We start from the raw sequence: 15,668 nt of genomic DNA, 5'->3' as shown, positions 1-15,668 counted from the left end.
CTGCAGGACTACCTGCGGTACCTCGAGGGCACCGGCTCTGACTTCCTCCACGCCATCTTCAACCTCGGCAGCGGCGAGGAAGAAGAGGAGGAGGCGGTGAAGACCCCGCGGGGCGCGGCAGAGCCGGGGCAGCCAGCAGCGGGGACGCCGGTGACGCCGGCGGGGCTGCAGCAGCTCCAGCGGCGCCTGCAGCAGCTCTGGGCCGCGCTGCTCGTCCCCGGCCGCCAGCGCCTGGCCATGGCCACCAAATACGCCGACGGCGCGGCCCTGGCGCGGCTGCCGGCGGCACTGGAGCTGTGGGAGGAGGCCGCCGGCCTCATCCGGCAGCGGGAGCAGCTCCTGGCGTGGCTGGAGGGGCTGGAGGTGCGCGCCTCCGACCCCAACCGCTTCTTCTGCCGGGTCCCCAAAGCCTTCGCGGCACGTGCCGGTGAGGCGCGGGCCCGGGGGCGGCTGCGTGCCGCCGTGGCCAACTGCGAGGGGCCGCTCCGGGCTGCCCTGCGGCGCCTGCGGGAGGAATTTGGGGATGAGGTGACGCTGCGGGGACGGCCCTACGAGGAGAAGATGCGCTGGGACGGGGTGGAGATGCTCTACCGGCTGCAGCAGGGCCGCCGTGCCGGTGCTCTGGGGGCGATGCTGCGGCACCGGGGCGCCGAAACATCCCCGGGGGGCACGGGTGGGATGTAAGGATGTGGGAGCAGTGCTGTGATCCCCCCCTGGAGCAGGCAGTGCTGGAAAATACATTTATTCACCCCAAAATCCCCAACCAGCGGTGTGGAAGGGCGCCGGCTCCCGTTGTGCTGAGCCCTCGGGGCTCCCTGTCCTTGGGGACGCCGCATGCACCGCGTCCCCCCGCTGCCGGGCCCTAAATGTGAGCAATCCAGTCCTTCTGGGGGGGCTAAATGTGCCCCCCCCATCCCCCGGGGCTCAGCCCATGCTGTCCTTCACCTGCTGCACGATGCGGGCGCGCACGGCCCGGGCCTCGCTGGAGATCTGCACGTGGGGCGCCTGCAGCGGCAGCTCGGGCTCGGGGTCGGGGTCGGGGCCCTCGGGGGGCTCGAGGGGCATGCGGCGGCGCAGGGCGATGTTGTGGAGGACGCAGCAGGCCAGGAAGATCTGGCAGACCTTCTGGGGGGCGTACTGCAGGCAGCCCCCCGCCGCGTCCAGGCAGCGGAAGCGGCGCTTGAGGAGGGCGCGGGTCTGGCGCAGGGCGGCCAGCGCCTGGTGGTGCAGGGCGTTGTAGCGCTCCTCGGCCGCCCCGCAGGGGAACAGGATGGGCGTCATCAGCCACGTCTTCAGCGGGTAGCTGCGGTCGCCTGCGGGGCGGGGGCGGCGCCTCGTCACCTCTGGGGCGGCCTCGTGGCACCCCCACGTCACCTCGCGTCACCCCGTGTCCCCTCGCGTCTCCCTCGTGTCCCCTCATGTCACCCCCACGTCCCCAAGTCTCTCCAAAACCCCCAAAGCTCCCCAAACTCCCAAGCCTTCCAAAACCCTCCAAGTCTTCCCCAAACCCTCAAGCCTCCCCAAACCCCCAAATCTCCCCAAATCCCTCGCATCTCCCCAATACCCCCAAATCCCCCCAAAAACCCCCAAATCCCCTCAAAAACCCCCAAATCCGCCCCAAACCCCCAAATCTCCCTAAATCCCCAAAACCTCCAACTCTCCCCCAAACCCCCACCTCCCCCCCATCCTCCAAATCCCCCCCAATCCCCCAAATCCCCCCAAACCCCAAATCCCCCCCAAACCAACTCCCCCCAGCCCCCAAATCTCCCCCAACCCCCCAACTCCTCCCCAATCCCCCAAATCCCCCCCCAAACCCCCAAATCCCCCCCCCAAAACCCTCCCCAACCCCCCCCCCTCACCCAGCAGCCAGGCACCCTCGGGCCTCGCCCCCTCGAGCAGCCTGGCCAGGGCGGAATTCTCCAGCACGGCGGCGTTGGGGCAAGAACCGGGGAATTTGGCCACCACGTTGGTGATGGCGCCGGCGGCGTCGCACACCACCTGCATGTTCATGGAGTGGAAGTTGCGGGCGTTGCGGAACGCCACCTCGTTCTCCGACGGCGCCCGCAGCGCCACGTGCATGCTGCCCAGCAGCCCCAGCACCCCGGGGAAGGCGCCGGCACCGCCGCCGGGCCCGGGAGCCGTCGGCGCGGGGCGGCCGGGCGCCGGGAAGGCGATGTAGCGCGCCGCCCGCCGCTGCAGCGCCTCCAGGAACTGCGCCAGGCAGTTGGACATGGCCGACTGGCTGATGCCGGTGGAGTCGCGCGTGGCCGTCTGGAAGGAGCCCGAGGCCAGGAAGGTGAGCGCCGACGTCACCTTGACGGCCACCGGCAGCGCGTGGCTGCGCCCCGTCAGGCTCTCCAGGTCGGCGCCCAGCTCGCGGCACAGCCCGGCGATGGCGGCCTTGTCCAGGCGGTAGCGCCGCAGCACCTGCTCCTCGCTCAGGTCCAGGAAGGAGCTGCGGGCGCGGTACACGCGGTGCTCGGGGTAGAAGCGGCGGCGGCGGCCGCGTTTGCGCCGCGGGGCGGGGCCGGGGGCTGGGGAGGGACCCCCGGGCGGTGCCGCCGCCGCCGCCTCCCCGCTGCGCTCACGCACCCGGCGCAGGAGCAGCACCGAGTCCGACATGGCCCCCGCGGGGACACGGGGGGAGGTGGGGGGACGGGGGGGACGGGGGGGGCTCGGGGGGGTTGAGGGGGGGTGGGGGGGGAAGAGCAGGTCTGGGGGTGGGGCCTAAACGGGAGGGGAGGGGCCTAAATGGGAGGGGAGGGGCCTAATGGAGAGGGAGAGGGGGGTGTTAAGGAGAGGGAGGGGTCTAATAGGGAGGGGAGGAGCCTGATTGGGAGGGGAGGGGCCTAAGGTGAAGGGGGTGGGGTCTAAATTGGAGGGGAGGAGTCAAACAGGGAGAGGAGGGGCCTAAAAGAGAAGGGAGGAGCCTAAGAAGGAGGGGGCGGGGCCTAACAGGGAGGGGAGGGGCCTAACGGGGATGGGAGGGACCGAGAATGGATGGGAGGGGCCAAAACGGGGCGGGGCCATGAAAAGGGGCGGGGGCATAAAGGGGGCGGGGCCAGGCCCAACCCGGCTGCCCGGGCCCTGTGGTCGCGGTACCGGCGGGACGGGCCCGGTGCGCCCGGGTCCGGCCGGGTTCCGGTTCCGGTTCCGGTTCCGGTTCCGGTTCCGGTCCCGCCGCTCGCTGCCTGCCCCGGCCCCGCTCCGCAGCTCCGACCCCGCCGGGCTCCGCCGGGCCTCCCGGCCACGCCCCCACGCCCCTCCCCGATTGGCCTCCTCTCCCCACGTGACCGGAAGCCCCTCTTCTTTATCTTCCCCTTCCTCCTCGCCATTGGCCGGCGGGTGGGCGGGCGAGCTGGGCGGTGACGTCACCACGCACCGCCAATCGCGGCGCGCCTTTTGCGGCCCGCAGCCAATCGGCGAGCTCCGGGGGCGGGGCGCGGCGTGCGGGAGGGGCGGGGGGGGCGGAGCGGGCGCCGCCGCCATTTTGTCGCCGTCACCGACCCGGTGAGAGGCAGCGCGGGGCCGCGGTGAGTACGGGGGAGGCCCGGGGGGGGCCGGGAGCGGCCATGGCCCGGCCTGGGGGGCCCGAGGGGGGCTGGGGGCGAGGCCGGCCCGATCCGGGCCCTGTGAGGGCCGCGGGGGCGGGAGGGGGAGGGGAAGGACCGGGGGAGGGGGGGAGGGGAGGGACCACGGAGGGGATGGGGGGAACGGGGGGGGCGCGGGAGGGAATGGGGGGCTGGGGGGAGCTCGGAGGGGGAGCGGGGGAGGCCCCGGGGGGTCACGGGGGGGAAGATGGGGGGGAAACGGGGGAGAATTTGGTGGTAGGGGAAGCAGGGGAGGAATAGGGGGGTGTGGGGAGGAACGGGAGGGTCACGGAGCAATAGGGGAGCTCCTGAGGGGAGCGATCTGAGGGGCTGAGCCTTCTCTGTGTGCATTGTCCTGCCTTTGCTGACTTTCCTTGTCTTTTTTTCCCCACTTCGGTGCAGGCTGTCGAGATGGTGAAGCTGTTCATCGGGAACTTGCCACGGGAGGCGACGGAGCAGGAGATCCGCTCGCTGTTCGAGCAGTACGGCAAGGTGCTGGAGTGTGACATCATCAAGAACTACGGCTTCGTGCACATCGAGGACAAGACGGCGGCCGAGGACGCCATCCGCAACCTGCACCACCACAAGCTGCACGGCGTCTGCATCAACGTGGAGGCCAGCAAGAACAAGAGCAAGGCCTCCACCAAGCTGCACGTGGGCAACATCAGCCCCACGTGCACAAACCTGGAGCTGCGCGCCAAGTTTGAAGAATATGGTCCTGTCATCGAGTGCGACATCGTCAAGGACTACGCCTTCGTGCACATGGAGCGGGCGGAGGACGCGGTGGAGGCCATCCGGGGGCTGGACAACACCGAGTTCCAAGGTGACGCGCGGGCCGGGGCTGCGGCCCTTGGCTGGGAGTAGGTAGCGCCGGGCTGGGCCCAAGGCAGACGGTCAGGTAGGAGAGGAGGCGCGGGGCCGCCTGGCCGGGGGGTCCTCGGCTCTTTCCTGCCGGTTCCGCGCCGTGGGGGGAGCTCCCGTGGCCATGGGGCCGCATCCTGCGGGGCTGTCTCAGGGTCTTCCCAACGGGGTGCCTGTGCGCAGCCCCATCAGGGAGCTGGGGGACCCCAGCTGGTGCCCCCGCCCCAGTTCGGGGCTGCGACACGGTAGACATGGCGGATGCGAGCGGTGTGGTCCCTGCCTTCACTCTAACCCAAAACCAGGGAGTTTTGCTGCGTTTTCTCCCCGGAGTGCGATAGATTCGGTGCTGGCCTCGTGCATGGGGGCCCCGGAGAACCCCGCCAGGGCCGAAACCTGCAGGTTCGGGTTGAATAAAGCGCCGAGGAGCGATGCCACGCGTGTCACTGCCTGGGCAGGGCATCCCCTCGCCTCCTGGTACCGGTGCTGCCGTGGCCGCGTCCCGTTGCGCTCGTGGTCGCGTCTCGAGCTTGAGTGCGGCGCCGGTGCTGCCCCGTGGTTGTGCTGCAGCTGGGGCCCCGCTCCCTTGGGAGAGCGGGTCTGTGTCTCTCCGTTCTGCCAGCAGGCTGGAAATGGGGAGAAAAAGGGGAAAATAAAAATTAAATATACCGTGGGGTTGTCTGTCCCCGGGGCGCCGCGGTGTCATGAGGCTCTGAGCCGGCTCCGCACCCATGCTTACCAGGTCGCTTCGGCCCTGTCCCTAAGGGACCGGGTGCAGTAGGAGAAGGAGGAGGAGGAGGAGAGCCCCCGGTGGCTGTTGGTGCTTCCCCGTGTGCCCGCCGTTAATTACAGCCTCCCTTTTGCGTCTGTTTCTTCAAGGCAAGCGGATGCGCGTGCAGTTGTCCACCAGCCGGCTCAGGACCGCGCCCGGGATGGGAGACAAGAGCGGCTGCTACCGGTGCGGGAAGGAAGGGCACTGGTCTAAAGAGTGTCCGGTAGATCGCCCGGGGCAAGTGGCTGACTTTACCGAGGCCTATAACGAGCAGTACGGAGCCGTGCGCACTCCCTACACCGCGGGCTATGGGGAGACCATGTATTACGATGACGCGTACAGCGGGATGGCCGACTACTACAAGCGCTACCGCGTCAGGTCCTATGCGACGGCCTCTGCATACGACGCCTATGCAGAGCAGACCATGGCCCAGTACTCCCAGTACGCCCAGTACTCGCAGGTCCAGTCCACGGCCATGGCCGCCACCACAGCCATGGCCAGTCGCATCCCCACCACCCTAGACCCCTACGATAGAGCTCTGCTGCCCACCCCGGGCGCGGCCGCCGCGGTCGCCGCCGCCGCCACCGCCGCGGCGGCGGCGGCCTCCTCCACCTATTACACCCGGGATAGAAGCCCCCTGCGCCGCACGGCAGCCGCGGCCACCACCGTCGGAGAGGCGTACACTTACGATCGTAGTCAGCTGTCGCCGGTCTCGTCGGTCGCTCGGGCCTCCCTCTACGACATGCAGCGGTTCGAGCGCGACCCGTACGCGGACAGGGCGCGGTACTCTGCCTTTTGAGCTGAGGTGAGCGCCTTGCGGTGGCAGGAGGCAGCGGGGGCCGCCCCGGCGTGGCCTTTCCGCCATCGAAGCCCCCTCACCCACAGCCCGCCAGCGGGCGCGGGGAGTTTGGCACAACGGGGGGCACAGCCCCGTGTCCTGAGGGGGCGCGGGGAGAGCGGGGCGAGCGCACGCTGCCCACGGGGCTGGTCCTGGAACGTGGCTGGGGAGAGGCGCCGTGACCCCGGCGCTCGCCATCGGGAGCGGGCGCGCGTCTCCGCCGGCACCGGTCCCTCCCGGGCACGGCGCTGGCCGGTTGTAACGGGCCTTCGTCTCCCAGGAGGTGACCCCCCAAGGCGGAAGGAGCCCGGCAGGAAAATCCCCCCGCCGAGGAAGCGGCCCTGGGCCTCCCGCGCGCGAGGACTCGCCGCGGCCCTGAGAGCCCCCCCCCGGAGCCCCGCGGCCGCCGCCGCGTCAGGTCAGAGGAGCCCCGGGCTGCCGCCGCCGCCGCCGCCGGTCTCGCACCGCGTCGCGGGAAAAGGGGGGGCTCCCGCACCCCGGCCGCCGCGGGGAAGGGGCCGCTCGCCCCCTCCCTGGGATCCCCGTCACCGTCACCGCTCCGTCCCCTCCCCCGCTGGCAGCGTCCCCCGGGCCGGTGGTCCCGGCGCAGCCCCCCCTGACTTCTCTCTGCTTTCTTCCAGGTCTGGCGGCATCGGAGCGGAGCCTGCGCCCCCCACCCTACCAGCGTCCCCCTCCCCGTCCCCCCACCTTTTTGTATGGAGGTTCCCACGTCTCGACTGCACCCCCCCCACCCCCCCGGGGGTTCCGCTGCCCCCCAGCCCCCCCTTCCTCCTCTCCTCGTAGCTGCCCCCTTCCTCATTGCCCCCCCCCGGGCCCCCCTCCCCGGCTTTTCCAGCGAAATAAAGGTTTCCCACCAGAACTCCCCGTCCCCGTTCGTTTTATTGGGGTGGGGGCTGCGGGGGGGGGACCACGATGGGGTCGGAACCTTGTTTCTCGGTGCCCACTTACCCCCCCCCCCCCCACACACACCCCCCCCGGGATCCGTTTCGCAGCCGGACCGCTCCCGTTGTTTCCTTCCGGTCCCATTTCCCCGCCGGACCCCCGGTGCGTGACGTCACTTCCTGGCGACGCTGTCTCCGCGGCGACCATGGCGCTCAACGCGGGTGCGGGCGGCGGCGGGGCCGGGCCGGGCCGGGGACCCCCGGGACCCCCCCGGTTCCCCCCTCCCCCTCCCTCCGTGCCCCCCCAGACCCCCCCGGTCTCCCCCCGCCGCTCCCGGTGCCTCCCCGTTACCGCCCCCCCCCGGTTCCGTTACCCCGTGCTGGCCGTGAGCCCCCCCCCCCCCTCCATGAACCCCCCCCCCGCCTCCTCGTCGTGTTCCTCCCGTATCCGTGACCCCCCCCCCGGTAACCCTGACCCCCCCCGGTAACCCTGACCCCCCCCCCGGTAACGGTGCCCCCCCCCCCAGGCGCGGAGGCCGAGGCGGAGCCGCGCTGGGAGCCGGTGCCGGCGGCGGAGCTGCGGTCGAGGCGGGAGCGGCAGGACCGGGTCAGCCAGGCCCTGGGGCGCTACCTCCTGAGGGGGTACCGCATGCTGGGCTCCTGCTGCCCCCGCTGCGGGGTACGGGGCGCCGGGGGGGCACCGGGGGGGTAACGGGAGGGTACGGGGGGGGTTACCGGGGGGGTATGGGGTCGGTGATGGGGGTTACGGGGTCGGTAACGGGGCTGTGGGGACAGTAATGGTGGTATGGGGATGGTACTGGGGGTATGGGGGGTACCGGGGGGGTTACCGGGAGGGTACGGGGACGGTAACAGGGAGTATGGGGTCGGTAACGGGGGTACAGGGATGGTAACGGGGGGTTTGGGGGGATACAGGGGAGTAACAAGGGGTATGGGGGCACCGGGGGGGTTACTGGGGGGGAATGGGGACGGTAACGGGGGGGTACGGGGACGTTAATGGGGGGTGTTGGGGGCAGTAAAGGAGGGAAGGGGGGGTACGGGGGTGGTAATGGGGGGTCTGGGGGGGAAACAGGGGGGTAAGGGGATGGTAATGGGAGGTACGGGGGGTACGGGGATGGTAACGGGGGGTACCGGGGGTGTCGGGGTGCTGATGGACCCCCCCCGCCCCCCCCAGACCATCCTCCTGCAGGACAAGCAGCAGCAGCTGCACTGCGTCACCTGCCACGAGCTGGACGGGGAGCGCGACGGGGACGGTACGGGGGGGACGGGGATTGGGACTGGGGGACGGGGAATGGGACTGGGGACGGGGAATGGGACTGGGGACGGGGATTGGGACTGGGGACGGGGATTGGGACTGGGGACGGGGATTGGGACTGGGGACGGGGAATGGGACTGGGATTGGGGTCAGAGCGAGGGGGCCAGGATGGGGGTGGGGGAGTGGGGACGGGGACAAAAATAGCGTGGAATGGGGAGGAAAGAGAGGGGTGGGGGTAAAAGGGTCTGGGGTGGGGACGAGAAACCCAGGGTGGGGGCAAGGGGTCAGGGATGGGGACAAAACAGGTCTGGGATGGGGAAAAATGGGACTGGGATGGGACAGGAAGAGTCTGGAGAGGTGAGAAAAGGGGCGAAGGGGGGAACGAGGAGACCAAGATGGGGCCAAGGGGACTGCGGGGGGGCAAAAAATGGGTCTGGGGGGGGACAAGGGGTCAGGGATGGGAATAAAAGGGTTTTGGGACGGGGCCAAAAGGGTTTTGGGGAGGGGGCTGAGGCCCCCAGCGCCCCCCCTAACCCCGTCCCATCCCCCCCCGCAGCGCTCGAAGCCCCTCCGGCAGCCCCTCAGCCTGCCCCCCCGTGCCACCCCGCGGCCCCTCGGCCCGAGCACTGCGAGGGGGCGGCTTCGGGGCGCCGGGGGGGGGTTCCCCACCCCGCTGCCCCCCCCCCCCGGCCCCGAGGTGGCGGCGGCGGCGGCAGCGGTGCTGCAGAAGCTGGGCTGGGCAGCGCGGGAGCTGCCCCGAACAGCCTCAGCCGAGGGCAGCGCCCAGCCTCTGCGCCCTGGTGCGGGCCTGCGCCGAGGCCCTGCGGGCACTACGGGGGCTCGACGCCCCCCCCCGGGACCCCCCCGGGCCCCCAAACCCCCATAAAGGGATTCCCATCCGCCCGTCACCCCCCCTGCACCCAGCGCAGCACGAGGTCCGAGTGGTTTTTCTGCGTCTCCTGTGGGGTTGGGGGTGCGGGGAGGGGGTTTAAAAGGGGGTTGGGGGGGGGTTAGGGTAGGATTTTGGGGGGGCTGCGGGGTGGGTTTAGGGGGTGGGGGGGGATATGGGGTAGGGTTGAGGGGTTTGGGGGGGGTTCGGGGGGGATTAGGGGCAGTGGGGGGGATTTGGGGGGGCTCTGAGGGGGACTTGGGGGCTGTTGGGGGATTTGAGGGTAATTGGGGGAATTTGGGGGCAATGAGGGGGGGATTTGGGGGCGGCTGGGGGGGCTTAGGGGCAGTGGGGGAGATTTGGGGCCAGTTTGGGGGGCAGGAAGGGGGGGGGGTGGGGGCTTTTGGGGGGAGTTGGGGGCAGTTGAGGGGGATTTAGGGGCAGTGGGGGGTGTGCAGAGCTCGGGGGGGGGGGGGGGGGCTTTATTTTAGAGTGGGGGCGCCTATGAACCTATATGTCCCGGGGGGGGGGGGCGTCTATGCGCCCTATATGGCCGGGGGGGGGCACAATAATTATATAATACCGGGGGGGGGGGGAGCGTTTAACAGCGTGGTTCCCTCGATTTGGGGGGGGGGGTCCCCGGGTGGGCTGGGAGTGGGGGGGGCAGCCCCGGGGGGGCCCCTCTTTAGCTCTGGGGGGGGGGATTTCCTCCTGCCCCCCCCCTCCCCCCCCCCCCGCCCTGCCCCGTTCCACGCTTCCTGCCCGGGCCGGGCCGAGCCGCGCCCAGCGGCGGGGGGGGGGTGGGGGGGGCACGGAGCGCACCCAGCCCCGGCCCGGCCGCTGCGGGGAGGTGCCGGGGGGGGGGGTCCCGGGGGGGGGTCGCCATGGGCTCGGTGTGGAAGCGGCTGCAGCGGGCGGGGAAGCGGGCGGCCAAGGTGCGCTTCGAGGCGAGCTACGAGGAGCTGCTGGTGGAGGGCACCAGGAAATGGTGAGTGCCCCCCCCCCCCCCGGGGACCCCCCCCCAACCCGGGACCCCCCCCCCCGGGACACCCCCGGGTCACTGCGACCCCCCCCCCGGCTCCCACAGGGTCCCCCTTGCCCCGTGTGTCCCGTACGGACCGGTCCCTATAGAGGGGCTGGGGGGGTGTGGAGGGTGTGGGGGGGGGGGGGCAGGGCTCGGGGGGGGGTCGTGATGTCGGGGGGGGGGCGTGAAGGCGTGGGGGGGGCTGCGAGGGGCTGGGACCCCCCCCCCGGGGGGATTTGGGGTCCTGGGGGGGGGAGCGGGGTGCTAAGGGGGGGCGGCTCCTGCTGGGTAGAGGGGGGTAATGGGGGAGGTTATAAAGGGGGGGGGGGCGTGGGGGGTCCTGAGCTGCCCCCCCCCCCCAGCACGCAGCCGCTGGTTTCGTTTTAAGTCAAAAATGCCCATAAATGGGGCCAGGGCGGAAAACGGCAACTCTAGAGCCAGGGCGGCCAAAAATAACCCCGGAGAGGGGGGGGGGGGAAGGATTAAACCCCCCCTGCCCCATCCCCCCTCCCGGCCGGGGGTGTCCAATTTCCCCCCCCCCCCCGGCCCCAAATTTAGCTCTGCCCCCCCCCGGCCCCAAGCACCTGCCCTGGCTGGGGGGGGTGGGTGGGGACCCGCTGCCGTTATCTATGGGGCGGCCCCACAGCCCCGCCCGGCCCCCCCCCCGCGAGATAAGGGCCCCCCCACCCACCCCCCCCGCCCTATGGGGAGCCCGGCCCTGGGGGGGTCTGACCCCCTCCTGCCCCCCCCCCCCCCCAGGCAGCCCGACAAGCTGGTGGTCGTCTGGACACGGCGCAATCGGCGCGTCTGCTCCAAGGTGGGCTTGGGGGGGGGCATGGGGGGGCTATGGGGGGGATTTTGGGGCTGGGGGGGCTGGGGAGCCATAGGGGGATTTGGGGGGTCTGGGGGCTATGGGGGGCTATGGGGTTATTTAGGGGCTGGGGGGTCACGGGGGGGATTTGGGGCTGGGGGGGCTATGGGGGGGGGTTGGGGGAATTTGGGGCTTGGGGGGTTATGGGGGGCCATGGGGTTATTTAGGGGCTGGGGGGCTATAAGGGGGCTGGGGGGGGCTATGGGGGGATTTGGGGTCGGGGGGCTGGGGGGGTCGGGGGGCTTTGGGGTGATTCTGCAGCTCTTGAGGGGCTTCTTGGGGGGGTTGGGGCTTGGGGGCTATGGGGGGGGGGGTGTTCATGGGGCTGGGGGGGTCTCTGGGGGGGTCCCGGGGGGTCTGGGGGTCCCTGACCGGGGGGGGGAGCAGCCCCACAGCTGGCAGCCCGGCATCGAGAACCCGTACCGGGGCATGGTGGTCTGGGTGGTGCCCGAGAGCGTCGACGTCGTCGTCACCCTCTACCGGGTGCGTGCCTTGCACGAGGCCCCTCGTGCACATCCCCTCGTGCACATCCCCTCGTGCACATCCCCTCGTGCACAGCCCCTGGCACAAGCCCCCTCCCCTTGCACGCTTGTTGCCTCGCACCTCTCCTCTTGCACGTCCCCTTGTGCACACCGCGTCCATCCCCTCGCACGCGGCCCTTTGCACGAGCGCTCACACCTAAAGCACGTCCCCTTGCACGAGCCCAGGTCCCCCTTGCACACGAAAGTTCCCTCAGTGCACACCCCGAGTCCCCTTGCACAAGTCCCCTTGCACAAGTCCCCTTGCTCATCCACCCCATGCCCCCAGCCTCTTGCACAAGCCCCCTTGCACACTCACCATCCCTGTGCCCCCTCTATGTACCCCCCTCTTGCACAAGCCCCTTTGCACACTCACTGTTCCCGTGCCCCCCCCCCCAGGACCCCTGACGCCCCCCCCCTTGCACAAGCCCCCTTGCACACTCACCATCCCTGTGCCCCCCCCCAGGACCCCTGACGCCCCCCCCCCCTTGCACAAGCCCCCCTTGCACACTCACCATCCCCATGCCCCCCCCGTGCTCCCCCATGCCCCCCCCCCCCTTGCACAAGCCCCCTTGCACACTCACCATCCCCGTGCCCCCCCCCAGGACCCCCACGCCACCACGTACGATGAGAAGGAGTGGACGTTCCTGGTGGAGAACGTGAGTGGGGCCGGGGTTGGGGGGGGCGCGGGGTGTTCGGGGACCCCCCTTGGGGACCCCGCCTGACCCCCCCCCCCACCCCCAAAAAATCCCCCCCCCCCCTCCCCCGGCAGGAGTCGCGGGGGGCGGCGCTCGGTGGTGGCGGGGGCGGCGCTGGACCTGGGGCGCTTGGTGGGCCCCGCGCCCCACCCGCCTGGCGCTGCCGCTGCGGCCCCGGTCCCGAAAGGTGGCGGCCGCCAGCCTGCGCCTCAAGCCTCTGCGCCACCCTCCTGCACGAGGGGCACCCCACGTGAGCGGGGAGGGGGCCGGGGGGAGCGGGGGGGTTGGGGGGGTTGGGGGGGAGCGGGGGGGGATCGGGGACAACGGGGGCGTCGGGAGGGAGTGGGGTGTTGGGGATGTCAGGAGGGTGGGGGGGGTCCTTGGGGGCATTGGGAGGGTGTTGGGGGTCTTGGGGACATGGGAAGGGTCTTGGGGACATTGGGGACATCAGGAGGACATTGGGGTCTTGGGGACATTGGGGACATCAGGAGGGCATTGGGGTCTTGGGGTATTGGGAGGGTGTGGGGGTCTTGGGGACATTGGGGACATTGGGAGGGTGTTGTTGGGGGTCTTGGGGGCATTGGGCAGGGTGTTGGGGGTCTTGGGGACATGGGAAGGGTCTTGGGGTCTTGGGGACATTGGGGACATCGGGAGGGTGTTGGGGTCTTGGGGGTCTTGGGGGCATTGGGAGGGTGTGGGGGGTCTTGAGGTCACTGGGAGGGCCGGGGGGATCGGGGTCTTGGGGACATGGAGGACATTGGGAGGGCTTTGGGGTCTCGGGGGTCTCAGGGGTATCGGGGGTCTGGGGGTCACGGGGAGGGGGGGCGAGGCGGGGGGGCCCCGTGGTGACGTTTTGGGGGCGCAGGGACGAGGACATGCGCAGCGTGGCCAGCCTGCTCAGCTCCCGCATGGGCGACGTGGCCGACCTGGGGGACTTCAACGAGAGCGAGGACGAGGAGGAGGAGGAGGAGGAAGGCCGCGCCGGGGGGGGGGACGCGCCGGGAGAGCGCCCCCCCCGTCCCCAAAGGTGGGTGCGGGGCCCCGAAACTGCTCCGGATCGCCCCAAATGGCTGCGGTGGCCCCCATTTTGTCCCCAAATCTCCCAATTTTGTCCCCAAATCTCCCCATTTTGTCCCCAAATCTCCCCTTTTTGTCCCCAAATTGCCCCAATTTTTCCCCAAATCACCCCATTTCGACCCCAACCCCTCCCCATCATGCCGGTGTCCCCCCATAATTATTTTTTTTGGGGGGGGGGCCCTGCTCTGACCCCCCCCCATTCCCCCCCCCCCCCAGATGCACCCCGGGAGCTGCAGGCGCTGGTGGAGGAGGAGGAGCCGGGGGGGCCCCCCCTAAGCACAGGTGGGTCATGGAGGGGGGGGGCACAGTGGTACCCCCCCCCCCCAAATTTTTGGGTCCTGACCCCCACCCCCCCCTCAGATGCTGCCACAGAGGGGGGCGACCACCTGGATGGGGGGGGGGACAGCCCCAGGAGCCCCCCTAAGAGAAACTCTGGTGAGTGGGGCTGGGGGGCCGGGGGGGGTCTTGGGTAATCTGGGGGGGCTGGGGTTGTTTTAAGGGGGTCTGGGGTTATTTGGGGGGGGGTCTGGGGTTATTTGGGGGGGGGTCTTGGTTTATTTGGGGAGGGGTCTAGGGTCATTTGGGGGGGGTCTGGGGTTAATTGGGGGGGGTCTGCGATCCTGGGGAGGGTCTGGGGTGATTTGGGGGGGGACCAGGGTTATTTTGGGGGAGTCTGGAGTTATGTGGGGGGTGGTCTGTTGTCTTGGGGGGGGGGGGTTGGGTTATTTTTGGGGGGGTCTGGGGTCACTTGGGGGGGTCTGGGGTCACTTGGGGGGGGGTTACGGAGGGGGAGGGTCCAGACCCCACAACTTGGGGTCACATCAGGGCGTTACAGGGAGAGCTAAGAACACAGAGGGGGGGTGTCCAGGCCCACCCTGACCCCCCCACTTTTTTTTTTTTTTTTTTTTTTTTTTTAATTTTTTCCCATTTCCAGCCCCCCCCCGGGGGGGGCAGCGGGCCCGCGCCTCGCTGCTGGCCTGGTGCCAGGAGGCCACGGCCGGCTACCGGGGGGTGCGGGTCACCAACTTCAGCACCAGCTGGCGCAGCGGGCTGGCCTTCTGCGCCCTGCTGCACCGCTTCCAGCCCCACAGCATGTGAGGGGCGGGGGGGGCGCGGGGGGGGGGACGGGGGGGGGCATGGGGGGGCCGGGGGGGGGGCAAAGGAGGGGGTAGGGGGTGGGTGGGGGCACCCTGGGGACGTGGCGGGGGAAGGATGGGGGTGGTGGAGGGGGGATGGGGGGGGGAGAATGGGGTGTGGGGGGGGTGTTTTGGGATGGGGGGGGCATGGGGGGGGCATGGGGGGGGTCGTGGGGGGGGCAAGGGGGGGGGTAAAGGGGGGGCAAAGGGGGTGGGGGGGGCACTCTGAGGATGTGGTGGGGGAAGGATGGGGGTGGTGGAGGGGGATGGGGGGGGAGAATGGGGTGTGGGGGGGTGTTTTGGGATGGGGGGGGCATGGGGGGGGGTCGTGGGGGGGTAAAGGGGGTGGGGGGGGCACTCTGAGGATGTGGTGGGGGAAGGATGGGGGTGGTGGAGGGGTGGGAGGGAGGTTTTTTGGGGGGTGGGGGGGGAGAATGGGGTGTGGGGGGGTGTTTTGGGATGGGGGGGGCACGAGGGGGCACCTGCCCCCCCCAACTCTTGTTTTCTCCCCCCCCCCCCCCAGTGACTTTGAGGCCCTGGACCCCCTCGACATCCGAGGCAACAACAAACTGGTGAGGAGGGGGGGGGGGGTGCTATGAGGGGGGGGGCTGGGGGCACTCAGGGTGCTCAGGACCCCCCCCTGACCCCCTCCCCTTATTTTTCTGTCCCCCCCCCCCAGGCGTTTGCGGGGTTCTCGGCGCTGGGCGTCCCCCGCCTGCTGGACCCCGGCCGACCTGGAGCGGCCGCCGGTGCCGGACACCCTGGGGGTGCTGACCTACCTGGGGCTGCTGCGCGCCCACCTCGGGGACCCCCCCCGCGGCCCCCCCGGGACCCCCCCCGGAGCCCCCCCGGGGACCCTCCCGGCACCCCCAGAGCCCCCCGGGACCCCCCCAGGCCCCCCAGAACCCGGAGCTGCGGCACAGGGAGCCGGGGGGACCCGCGGGGTGACGGACGGCGCCGCAAGGGATGCTGGGAGGGTAGCCATGGAGGGGGGCCGCAAGGGATCGTGGGAGTTCGGCCATCATGGAGCCTGCAAAGGATGCTGGGAGTTCGGCCATGATGGAGCCCGCAAGGGATGCTGGGAGTTTGGCCAATGACAACACTGCAAGGGATTCTGGCAGCGTGGCCGTTGAGGGAGCCGCAAAGGATGCTGGGAGTTCGGCCAATGGCAACGCCGCAAGGGATTCTGGGAGTTCGGCCATCACGGAGCCTGCAAAGGATG

The 15,668-nt window shown here is 70.6% G+C and overlaps 3 protein-coding genes across 6 annotated transcripts; 2 read left to right on the top strand and 1 right to left on the bottom strand.

Moving 5' to 3' along the window:
- Positions 1–789: 789 nt before the first annotated feature.
- On the bottom strand, positions 790–2,622 carry LOC311221708 (putative nuclease HARBI1; the record flags this gene model as incomplete). The annotated part of the gene is made up of 2 exons (XM_084307096.1): positions 790–1,313; positions 1,860–2,622. The coding sequence occupies 2 exons, from the start codon at positions 2,620–2,622 to the stop codon at positions 925–927; spliced, it is 1,152 nt and encodes a 383-aa protein (XP_084163222.1). The 3' UTR covers positions 790–924.
- An 883-nt stretch (positions 2,623–3,505) lies between these two features.
- Positions 3,506–6,927, top strand: LOC311221706 (RNA-binding protein 4-like). Of its 4 annotated transcripts, none has more exons than XR_014619325.1 (4): positions 3,506–3,533; positions 3,993–4,413; positions 5,328–6,476; positions 6,700–6,927. XR_014619325.1 is itself a non-coding variant. In XM_084307093.1 (4 exons), exons 2-3 carry the CDS (start codon positions 4,002–4,004, stop codon positions 6,017–6,019), a joined length of 1,104 nt encoding a protein of 367 aa, XP_084163219.1. In that variant the 5' UTR covers positions 3,506–3,533; positions 3,993–4,001; the 3' UTR covers positions 6,020–6,025; positions 6,700–6,927. The 4 variants fall into 4 exon arrangements, 3 of the variants coding, with proteins under 3 accessions (XP_084163219.1, XP_084163220.1, XP_084163218.1); XM_084307093.1 differs by having other exon boundaries at positions 5,328–6,025; XM_084307094.1 differs by having other exon boundaries at positions 5,328–6,025; positions 6,339–6,927.
- A 197-nt stretch (positions 6,928–7,124) lies between these two features.
- Positions 7,125–15,662, top strand: LOC311221707 (uncharacterized protein). Its single transcript, XM_084307095.1, is given in 23 exon segments — positions 7,125–7,182; positions 7,488–7,639; positions 8,153–8,231; positions 8,790–8,916; positions 8,918–9,020; positions 9,022–9,168; positions 9,949–10,110; positions 10,906–10,963; positions 11,279–11,301; positions 11,405–11,500; positions 12,141–12,194; positions 12,308–12,316; positions 12,318–12,379; positions 12,381–12,447; positions 12,449–12,483; positions 13,099–13,184; positions 13,187–13,264; positions 13,527–13,592; positions 13,671–13,745; positions 14,245–14,404; positions 14,970–15,018; positions 15,126–15,170; positions 15,172–15,662. Coding segments are annotated over 23 exon segments (2,121 nt in total). The 5' UTR covers positions 7,125–7,166; the 3' UTR covers positions 15,544–15,662.
- The last annotated feature ends 6 nt before the right edge of the window (positions 15,663–15,668 follow it).

This window comes from Netta rufina (genome assembly GCF_964035555.1).
Source record: "Netta rufina genome assembly, contig: SCAFFOLD_152, whole genome shotgun sequence".
NCBI lineage: Eukaryota > Metazoa > Chordata > Aves > Anseriformes > Anatidae > Netta > Netta rufina.
This window is presented reverse-complemented; position numbering and strand designations above follow the sequence as displayed.